Genomic DNA, 11,320 nt, shown 5'->3' with positions numbered 1-11,320 from the left:
CAAATTTACAGTCGTAGACCTTCAAATTTACACTTAAAATGTTACATTTACACTCGTAAAACATCACATTTACACTTGTAAAATGTTAAAATTATATAAATTCAAAATTTCCGTCACAAAAAATCAAATTTACACTCTTAAAATGTTACATTTACACTCGTAAAACATCACATTTACACTTGTAAAATGTTAAAATTATATAAATTCAAAATTTCCGTCACAAAAAATCAAATTTACACTCTAAAAATGTTACATTTACACTCGTAAAACATCACATTTACACTTGTAAAATGTTAAAATTATATAAATTCAAAATTTCCGTCACAAAAAATCAAATTTACACTGTTAAAATGTTACATTTACACTCGTAAAACATCAAATTTACACTTGTAAAATGTTAAAATTATATATTTCTGTCACAAAAAATCAAATTTACACTCTTAAAATATTACATTTACACTCGTAAAACATCACATTTACACTTGTAAAGTGTTAAAATTATATAAATTCAAAATTTCCGTCACCAAAAATCAAATTTACACTCTTAAAATATTACATTTACACTCGTAAAACATCACATTTACACTTGTAAAATGTTAAAATTATATAATTTCAAAATTTCCGTCACAAAAAATCAAATTTTACACTCTTAAAATGTCACATTTACACTCGTAAAACATCACATTTACACTTGTAAAATGTTAAAATTATATAAATTCAAAATGGGATAACGTGTGACATAAATGGGATAACGTGGAGTTGCATGCTAGAAGTGATACAAAAGAGGCCCGAAGGCACACTGATAAATAAGCAAACTGGGCTAAACCCACTTGACTACAAACCCCAATTTGGGGACACATAAAGAAGGACACTTCCCTACCTCTAACATGATGCCTTTTAATTCCAGAATTCCTAATTAACCTTGTTACTATTTTCTCGGTCTTAGTGAATAAATTATATTTACTTTTTTTCTTTTGCAAGAAAGAAATAAAACGCATTGGATGGATGGAGTATACACTTCTCTCTAAGTAAGACGAGTCACATGTTTGTATTAAAAGCCATGCCCTTCTCCCATGCACTTTGTCTTCTTCTCTTCCAACAATCTTCACTGTTTTCTTAATTCTCTCTTCTTCATGCTTTCCTTACCCCTTTGTCCATAACTTGTCTCTTTTTTATTATTATTAATCTTTTTTTATTAACCTTTATTACATCATATATATTTTTCTAATCCTTTATAAATGTTTATTTTCTCCTCCTCCTTAAATACTCCCTCAAACTTGAGTTACTCTCATCATATCTTGCCCATCTTCACCTCTTAACTCTTACATATTCTCTGACAAATCTTTTGTTTTATTACTTGTATTCTTTCTCTTCCTGTTCAACTCAACTCACATTATATTAAATTATATTCCTCTTCCCATAATTATTTAATTCTTATTTAGTTAATATAATCATAATGTCTAGCCGAAGATCACGGTCGAGGCAATCTGGTTCCTCAGCTATAAGTGAAGATCAAATTGCTGAACTTGTTCACAAATTGCAACAACTTATCCCTGAGATGCGTGGCAGGAGAAACTCTGACAAGGTATATATTCATTATTTGCATTATTATACACTAATACACGTACATCAATTTTTCTACATTTGAGAAATCCCACAAAATATTACGGACTTACGGAGTAAATATTAACTTTAACTGTTGGTACTAATAAATGAGTTTCAGACCCTCGTAGTAGGTATTATCGTACTAAACTTAGCGGCTAATTAAAGAAGCCAACACCGGCATCAGAATACTGCATTGTTATTAGGATTATGACCTATATATATAAACATGTATCATGATTTTGTTGGTAACATAATTAATTATTATTTATCTCATTTTATTTATTTACTCTTACAAATGCATGTGTTCTCTTTATTATTTAGTCGTAGATATGTTGTACTTTGTGGGTAAGTTAGAAACAATAGGTATGGCTTGAGAAGTAAATTCATGTACTCTGTGTGGCCTTCAATTTCGTAGGGTAGATAAGTCACGAGTTAAGAGGAAGTATGTAATATGCATGTTCTTGACATATTGTGCCCATATTAAAAGGGGCTATACATTTATCTCACTTATAATCTTGTCGTTCCAACTACAAAACAATATGCTTGTGGTGTGGGACTGATTGTCTTCCTTTTTCCTTATCGATCGAGCCTTGGTATTCTTGTTCCTTCTATATAATAACGACCATATTAAATTGCTGTCACCTAATTGCATTGTATCATACTATCGTACATTCGGTCATGCACTTTTAAGTCTTAGAAGAAAATCATAAAATGATGATGAGCGTTTTAAATATCGGTCATCATAAGTACGTATTTGAATAACTTTATCAATTAAATTAAGAGAGAAACGTACACACATTCATTGGATCATGGATCATGATTTGTAATTTTAACAGCGAAAAGAAAATATATATATATATATATATATATATATATATATATATATATATATATATATATATATATATCATAAAATTTTATTATAGATTGGATAGTTATAGACGGATAATAGTGTCTCTTATAAATGAAAGTGGAGTGATCTGTAAGTGGGTGGGAAATGGATACCCCCACTTGCTTCTTCCATTTTAATTTTGTGAGAGGGTCGCCACTCTCCGCCTATAAATATATAGGACAGATAATAATGACTGTCTATAATGAGACGGGCCGTATATATATATATATATATATATATATATATATATATATATATATATATATATATATATATATATATATATATATATATATATATATATATATATAATTAGGATCATATGAGTTCACCCTATCTTTTTGAGTCCGTGAGTCTATGATACAATATCACACGTTATAATACAAAAAAAAAATCATGATATTGTTTTGTAATAGAATATCACACGTTATATTAAACAATATCACAGCTTACAATATCACACGTTATACTAAATAATATGACCGCTTACACTAAAAAAAATTGAAAAAAAAAATTGAAAAAAAAAAAATCGTGATATTGTTTTGTAATACAATATCACACGTTATGCTAAACAATATCACACGTTATGCTAAACAATATCATATGTTATACTAAACAATACAATATCACAGCTTACAAAAAAAAAAAATCGAAAAATGAAAAATTCGTGATATTGTTTTTATATGATAGATGAACCATCTCAATCAAAACCTTAAGATGATAGTTGAGGCCCACCTATTATAAATATTCCTATTACGCTCCCTCACTCAAATGCCCGTTGGGCTTGAAGAGTGGTTAGTTGTCTGCTACAAGACGGCACCCCCTGCACTGCGTCTTGGGTTTCCACTTCGAGTTTTGAGGAGTTTTGAGGTTGTCAGGATTTGAACCTGTGACCTTCGGTCACACTGGCTCTGATACCATGATAGATAAACCATCTCAACCAAAACCTTAAGGTGATGGTTGAGTCCCAACTAGTATAAATATTCCTATTAGTATAGTACGTGATATTATTTTATAGACTCATGGATTCAAATATTTAGGTGGACTTATCGGATCCTACCTCTATATATATATATATATATATATATATATATATATATATATATATAAAAAGGAAGTTTTGCATGAGACGTTTCGTACAATGTTAGTAAGCTGATGATATAATTTTTGTCATTATTTGCACAATGCAGTCAGCAAATAGGTTACTGCAGGAGACATGCAATTATATAAGGAACTTGCATAGGGAAGTGGATGATTTAAGCGACAGGTTATCGGAGCTCTTGGCTTCAACTGACAGTGACAGTGCTCAAGCAGCCATCATTAGAAGTTTACTTATGTAATACTCCATTCGTTCCGGTCATTTCCTGTCCTTTGGTTTTGGCACAACGACCAAGAAAAAGGGAGAGAGTCAATTACTAAATGACAAGTGAAATAAATTGAGTGTGAATGATCAAATTACTCATCAAATTCATTCTTAAAATTGAAAAGGACAACAAATGACTGACACATCCCAAAATGGAAAAGGACAACAAATGACCGGGACAGAGGAAATATTATTTTAAACATATATTAACTAAATTTTCATATTATTAGCTCCATAGTTTGCTTCATATTATGTTTAACATTATTATTATTTTCCTTTTTTTAAAAAAAAAAATGCTACTCTTCCTCCTTTCTAGGGTTTGGTCTCTAGCCAGACCAAGAGGATGAGAGAACTTGTATTTGCTAGTTTTTAACTATGAGTACTAGTTACACTTAAATATGAGTAATTATGTACTTAATTATAGTTAAACTAGAGTGCCCTAGATGTGTGTACACTGTATGAATATATTGCAATTATTTCCATACAATGTGGCCAAACTAGCGGCAAATAATTATTATTACTCAATATGAATTATTTTCCCTAATTGTACTCACACCGTCTGGTTATTTATTTACCTTTGCTTTAATTGGCACAAAAATAAGAAGAGAAGAAGGAATTATTTGTGAATAATAGTGTTATTGTATGATCCATAATAAACCTTTTATAAAAGTAAACAAATTACCTGAATAATGGGAGTATCATTTTGCGTTGGCTATTAGCCAATAAGCACTGTGGTGTTAAAGGTTTTTTTTTTTTTTTTTTTTTTTTTTTTGACAGCGGTAAAGAAAGAGTTTTACATTCTAGTAGTACGGTTCACTAAACCGTACCTATAAACTACAACATAAAACACTAGAGAACTAGTACGAACATAAACTAAAACATGGTAAGAGTTGCATCGGTTAACATCGTGTTGATGGCATATGACGTAAGTCTGAACACGCTCTTCAAAAACAATATCTACCACATTCTCAAAAGGATGAGCAGCGCTGGCCAAAGGAAAACACCCATGCTTGTTTGTCTTGATCGATGGAGTTTCGGAAAAATACCTGCAACAAGACCCAAAAAAGGGTCTCGGAGATTCATTTCCCCGGCTTTGAAAATCTTCCTCATAAAACCAACGAGCCTCCACAAACTCATTTTTACCCGTCTTAAACGATACAACTTCAGAGAAACACCTGCAACAAGACCTAAAATAGCGTCTCGGAGATTCATCTCATCGGCTGTGATACACATCATCTGGAAACCAACGAGCCCCTTGACCCAACGAAAGAGAACAAAGTGCACTTACGCCCCAGGGACGTAGAAAGAAAAGGCGGAAAACAGACCACAAAAATCTATCTCCAAAGGAGAGCAAACTCCTACACTTTGGACCACACCCCTCGTTGACTAGAATCTCGTAGCCAAGAAATTCAAGTAAAAAGGTAGATAACAAAGGGAGAAACCACTTGAACATCCCCCTAACCAAAACCAACTCAGAGGACCGAAGTGAGTTGGGCTCAACACAGACTCGATGCAAAATACCATTTATCCTAATTAACCCGATGGTAAGGGGACAAGACACCCCAGACCAACAAGAGCTTATTATTTGAAGAAGCAAAAAACACACTAAGACGAAAAAACACATTAGTCAAAGGCGACACCACCGCAACCGACCCAACCAACAACACAACCAAAGGACCGGACTCCACCCTACCAAGCAAGCCTCCACCGATTGACACCCACAGCTTTACTCCAAAAAAAACGAACCCCACAGGTCATCAATGAACAGTCCAGCAGACCCAACAAAACACGAACCCCGAAAAAGAAGCTGAGACTCCAAATTCCACAACGAAACCCCCAGGACCATCGGCTACATGCTACAAAACCAATCCAGCCAACAACAAAAAAACCCGACAACCCGAAACAGGATAAGGGACGAACAATGGGGAAAGGGGCGAGGGGAAGGGGGAAACACCAAGAACGTCCCAAGACCACCACCAGAAACCAAGAGAACACCAAAACGACGACCAGACCACGACCAGACAATGACAAGTCCACACCAATCGTGACAGACCAAAACCGACCCATAGAAAAAACCGGAACACACAAGGACAGTGAAAGGGGCGAACAACCTTGATTGGCCAGCATGTCCTTCGATGACAGGACAGGAAAACGGAGGAACGGAACGACCTCAGCGCAACCACAACAAAAGCCGGTCTACCGGACGAACAAGACGGACGCACAAATCACACCATAAGAAGGAGTGAAAGCAAGCTCAGATCGGAACCCAGCGGAGGCGTATCGCCGAAAAAGGTTCAAGGAGGAACCCATTTCCGGCGATAGAAAAGAGGGAGCACCGGAGGATGTGTGTGGTTGGGGGTGGCGGCGGCTCAATCAAAAAAATTAGGGTTTTTGTTGTTTTGGTTTTAGAGAGGGAGGGGAGGTGTTTTAGAGAGAGGTTTCTGAATAACACGAAACTGTGGTGTTAAAAGTTGGAATAAAAACTAACACACTAAATACTTATACTGGTATACATATTTGAGACCAATCGTTCGTTAATTACAAAGTTAATAAACACTTATCTTTTGATAATTGTATTGAAAAATAGGCATTCGACTCGAATTTGTATGTATGGGGAAGAATTACGTGGAAATATGACTAGTAAACTGATGGTTATTCAAGGTGTTTTGGTAAAAATTTACCGAGTTATTAATTTAATTAGTGAGTGAAAGTGATTATTCTTAATGCCACTTGTAGTTTAAATGCAACGACAGAAATAACGGAATAAAGACGAACGAAAAGAATGACACGGAGGATTTTTGGTGACGCGGAAAACCCGGTGTGGGAACAACCGCGGAGGGAGTCGGAATTCCACCAACTTTGCACTATAAACGAGGGAAAACGCACAAGTAAGGAAATACAAGATTATTTTTGCTAATGGATTGTTGCCAAGTATAAACGATATTTTTGTGGACTGACGAGTTGAATTTCGAATGCCTTGAGTGTTGCTCTTCTCGCCCTTATATAGTTGCTGGAATCAGAACTAGGGTTTTTCTGCTTCTGTTCCTGAATACCAGGTCAACTCCTAAAGAATAGGGAGTTGTTGATTGACCTAGCTGGTAACGTCTTTTGCACGTGTGCTTTTTTATGGGCCAAAGTGTGTTTGTTTCCTTCTTGATCCCATGGTCCACACCTTGCCACTTCATCAATTCCTTCTTTCTTTTATCGTCCTATAGCCGCGCGCCACGTCGCCAATATTTTGCCACTTTCTTCTGCCAATGAGAAAAAGCCACGTCGCAGGTGATAAAAGAGTAATTTTCATCCATAAAAATTGCCCCCAAATTTCCGTCTCAAATATTTTTAGGCGAGAATTTCTGTTGCGATGCGGAGAACTGACGGAGCTTTATCAGTTACCTTAGCCTTGATAACTTCCCTACTTTATTCAACTGCCGCAATAACTTTCCCACTCTCTCACTAACTCTTCCTCTCTCTCCTTTATATCCCCTCGGTTTCCTCCCCTTCTCTTACCTCATCATTATTTTCTTTCATCTTCTTCTCTCATAAACTCCCTTTCCGCCGGCTGCCCTCTTTAGGTACTTCGCCCCCTTTTGCTTTCCTTTTTGTTTCTTTCTTTTCCTAGAATGTCACAAAAATCTGCTTCATCGACCTCGGCCTCGGATCCGGTGATGCCGCATGATCTCTTCCTTTCCGGCGGTGTCCTTTCCGCCAAGTATTCCTGTGATTCCGACTTCACTCCAGAATATGTTGCTCATATCAATGAAACGTTTGGCTTTCCGATGACGTGGTGTTTCATATTCCGATCCCTGGCCAAAAAGCCGACTCTGTGAGGGAGGGGTGGATATGTCTATACGAGTATGCTTTCTGTCTGGGCCTGAGGTTTCCTTTTCCTCCTCTGATTCAGGAGTTTCTGAACCTGAATCACTTGGCTATTTGCCAAGTATCTCCATATACTTGGCGAACTTTGCTCGCGATTAATGCTATGAATAGCCGCTTTGGTTATGAAATCGGTCTCCCGGACCTTGCACACTTTTTTTCGGTCAGGTCCCTTAGTCGGGGTCAAGTGACCATCCGGGTTCGAGACGGGGAAAAGAACCGCATTATCTTCCCCGTGAAGCCGGATGATAGCAAGTGGTTTTCCCGCTTCATTTTCGTGAAAATAGACACTCTTCCTGCTCCCACTGATTATATTGTCAGCGCCTGGCGGTCAACTGACGGTACTTGCATGCCCTTACTTATGTGTATTTTTCTTTGATGCTCATATTTCCTTACTTGGTTCTTTGTGCAGATCTGTTCCACCTGCCTTCATTCCCTTACGAGGTCGCGTCTCTTTCCAAGCTGTTCGGTCCACCCCCTGAGCATAGGACCTTCCCCAATCTGGTTCAGGATTCTGCTTCTGCGATGAAGGAGACAGCAGCCGAGGAAAAAGAAAACTGTGAATCGATGTCGACTAGTGCGTTGTTCTTCTCTTTTGACTATGTTCTGTTTCTGGATACTTGATATTTCTGGTTCTGACTTGATCTTTTTTGCTTTCAGGCTCTGCAAAATCCAAAATTTCGCTGGACGACGTCTTGGCCCAGAGAGAAAAGAAGCGGGTCGAAGTTGCCTCCAAGCCTGCTGAGAAGAGAAAATCCACCCCTGCCCCTGGTTCTGGACCTCGTCCTAAGAGAAGATCTGCTGCTGTGGGCCGGGCTAAGGAGCAGACTCCTATTGAAGCCACTCCTCTAGCTGTGAGGCCTCCACTACCTGGGCATGGGCCCCCTGCTTCTGCGAATCCTCCTGTTCCCGATCCTGCCCGCTCGCTTAGCCCCGGTTCACTCATCGAGTCTGCAGTGCCTCGATCCACCGCTTCTAGAGCTATTCTGCGTCCCCGAGCTACTTACGCTTCGGAGCAATTCCTGCGTCTGGAGCTACTTCTGCTTCTGGAGCTACTCCTGCCTCTGGGGCTATTCCTACTTCCAAATCTTCTCGTGCTGCAGGAGTCGTTGCCTTTACATTTCCAGATGATTTTGGGAAGGCCAAATCTGCGCGTAACCTGGGCCTGATGGATCAGTTGCTGTTTCCTGCCCCCAAGTCTGCACTGGGGATAAGGGCTTTGCATGATCTGGTGGACCGTGCAGCTGAGCATTCTTTTGAGGTAATACATGTTGACTGCCTCAAAATAATCTCCCTTTTTTTTTTTTGACACTTCGTTCTGGTTTGGCAGTCTTTTCAGATGTCCTTGTTTCTGAGGAGGAAAGTTCCTCTTCTGGAAGCTGAGAAGGTGGTGCTCCTGAAGCAGACAAAGGTAGTTGAGGAGAGCAAATTCAAAATCCAATCTGAATTGGACAAGTCCTAGAGTCTGCTTCTGGAGGAGGCCGCTCGAAGCGAGAGTTCTGAGTGACCTTTCTCTTCTGAAAGGCGATTTCAGTCTTTGAGAAAATGCTTTGGACGATGCTAAAGAACGTCTTTGCGGAGAGGCTGGAAAGTCCGCTGCTGATGCTGAGAAATGTGCCTCAGAAGCTGAGAAACGTGCTTCAGAGGCTGAGAAACGTGCTTCAGAGGCTGAGAAACGTGCTTCTGATGCGGAGGCTCGTGTTTCCCAGATTCAGGAAGAGAAGGCTTCTGAAGTGCAGGAGTTGAAAGAGAAGAATGCTGAGCTCGGGGAGACTTTGGTGAATGCTCTTTCCTACGCTGCTCTGGAGACGAAGATTAAGTGTATAAAGGCGTTCCAGAAGGGGGAGCACTCGGCTTGGAACTTAGGAGCTGAAGAGGAGAAGCTTGCTGCTGATTTCCCTGATGGCCTCGAACTGGATCTCGCTAGGGCGGCTTAGTGGAACTTGGTCCGTCCGCTGATGATCCAGTCTCTGAGGAAGAGGTGAATTCTCCTACTCCTGACACTCAGGCAGCTGCTTCTGAGGCTGTGGAGCATATTGACATATATTAGCTTTTTCTGCGTCTGAAAGACTCTTACCATGTTTAGCTAGTTTCTGGCCCTGCGGGGCGTAACATTTCAGTTTTATTTTGAATATTTTAATGTACTTTGGTCTAGTTCTTGTGCCAGACGTATTTTGCTTTTGAACTTAAGTTTTTTCTGTTGGATATGTCTTTGTGTCGTACCGTTTCTGGTGCTTTGATTTGTGCATGCACTTTGTTTGTTTGGCCATCGCTGTTTGATTGCTGGCTAAGGGGTTTAGTATGCCCACTCGTTCAGAGGAGCCAGACTTGCGTGGGTGCTAATGCATCGCGGGAGGCTGGTTGTCCCGGTTGTACGTGCTTAGCCACGGACACACGCCTTCTATAATGAATACAGGCTCTGCCAGATTAGTTTGCATTTTATTCACTTGGCCATTTGAAAGAAATAAAAAGGGATTCTATACTTAAGACATTTACAGTGGTTTTGTAACTTTAAAATTTACTAGAATTAAAATACAAATAAGGTTGTTGCAGAACCAGAAATGTTGAATTCAGAAATAACATTTAGAACCAGAAAAATATTCAGAGTTAGAAAATATTCAGATCCAGAAAAAATATTTAGGGACAGAAAAATATTTAGAGATAGGAAAATATTTAGAGCCAGAAAAATATTCGGAGACATAAAAATACTTAGAGACAGAAAAAATATTTAGAGCCGTAAAATATTTAGGGCAATATCTAGAACCCGGCCGAGTTTGTATCCGGTAGGCCGAGTACCCGATTCTTGACCATGCTGGTGACTTAAGTGAAATATTTTTTCAAGTGGGTGATATTCCAGGATCTGGGAACCATTTGTCCTTCTATAGTCATGAGTCGGTAGGCTCCATTTCCAACTGTGCTTTCTACTTGGTATGGCCCCTCCCAGTTGTAGGCGAATTTTCCTGCTTGCTGGTTCTTGGTATTCTTGAAGACTTTCCTCAAGACCAGATCTCCTACCTGCAGGGTTCTTACTTTTACGTTCTTGTTATAGCTTCTAGCCACAGTCTATCGATAGGAAGCCATCCTGATCTGAGCGCTGGTTCTGAGTTCCTATCGTGTCCAGACTGCTTGCCATTTCCACCTGATTCCGATCTTCTGTTATGCATCCATATCTGTGGGTCGGGACCCTAACTTCGGATGGGATGACTGCTTCTGCTCCGAACACCAGGCTGAAGGGAGTTTGTCCTGTCGCAACCTTGGGTGTGATTCTGTCAGCCCAGAGAACCAGAGGTAGCTCTTCTGCCCATTTGCCCCCAATCTCCTCCAACTTCTTTTTCAAGTTTTCGACGATAATCTTATTGCTGGATTCAGCTTGTCTGTTGGACTGGGGGTTCCTAGGAGTAGATTTCTGCAACGAGATATTCCACCTAGCACAAAAAGCTTCTGTCTTATTTCCAATGAATTGGGACCCATTATCACATATAATCTCAGATGGAATGCCAAACTTGCATATGATATTGCGTTTAATGAAAGATATCACCTGGGTTTCTGTAACCTGGGAGAATGATTCTGCTTCTATCCATTTGGAG

At 39.0% G+C, this 11,320-nt stretch overlaps 2 protein-coding genes across 2 annotated transcripts; both read left to right on the top strand.

Annotated features, from left to right (window-relative positions):
* Positions 1–1,036: 1,036 nt before the first annotated feature.
* LOC141623445 (transcription factor PRE6-like) lies at positions 1,037–4,404 on the top strand. The gene is made up of 2 exons (XM_074439551.1): positions 1,037–1,585; positions 3,688–4,404. Exons 1-2 carry the CDS (start codon positions 1,457–1,459, stop codon positions 3,835–3,837), a joined length of 279 nt encoding a protein of 92 aa, XP_074295652.1. The 5' UTR covers positions 1,037–1,456; the 3' UTR covers positions 3,838–4,404.
* Positions 4,405–4,629: 225 nt separating this feature from the next.
* On the top strand, positions 4,630–9,214 carry LOC141617790 (uncharacterized). Its single transcript, XM_074434936.1, has 4 exons — positions 4,630–8,310; positions 8,394–8,669; positions 8,750–8,994; positions 9,064–9,214. Exons 1-4 carry the CDS (start codon positions 8,112–8,114, stop codon positions 9,193–9,195), a joined length of 852 nt encoding a protein of 283 aa, XP_074291037.1. The 5' UTR covers positions 4,630–8,111; the 3' UTR covers positions 9,196–9,214.
* The last annotated feature ends 2,106 nt before the right edge of the window (positions 9,215–11,320 follow it).

The sequence above is a fragment of the Silene latifolia genome, chromosome X, assembly GCF_048544455.1.
Source record: "Silene latifolia isolate original U9 population chromosome X, ASM4854445v1, whole genome shotgun sequence".
Lineage (NCBI taxonomy): Eukaryota > Viridiplantae > Streptophyta > Magnoliopsida > Caryophyllales > Caryophyllaceae > Silene > Silene latifolia.
Note: the sequence above shows the minus strand (reverse complement) of the source record. Positions and strands in the feature narration are given on the sequence as shown.

What these genes read in the sequence shown, in the direction of transcription:
- LOC141623445 (XM_074439551.1), top strand. Translation starts at nt 1,457, where the DNA reads ATGTCTAGCCGAAGATCACGGTCGAGGCAATCTGGTTCCTCAGCTATA. An exon ending in GCAGGAGAAACTCTGACAAG is followed by an intron (nt 1,586 to 3,687) that starts GTATATATTCAT and finishes TGCACAATGCAG; the next exon opens with TCAGCAAATAGGTTACTGCA.
- LOC141617790 (XM_074434936.1), top strand. Translation starts at nt 8,112, where the DNA reads ATGCTCATATTTCCTTACTTGGTTCTTTGTGCAGATCTGTTCCACCTG. An exon ending in CTGTGAATCGATGTCGACTA is followed by an intron (nt 8,311 to 8,393) that starts GTGCGTTGTTCT and finishes TTTTGCTTTCAG; the next exon opens with GCTCTGCAAAATCCAAAATT. An exon ending in TGCCCGCTCGCTTAGCCCCG is followed by an intron (nt 8,670 to 8,749) that starts GTTCACTCATCG and finishes TACGCTTCGGAG; the next exon opens with CAATTCCTGCGTCTGGAGCT.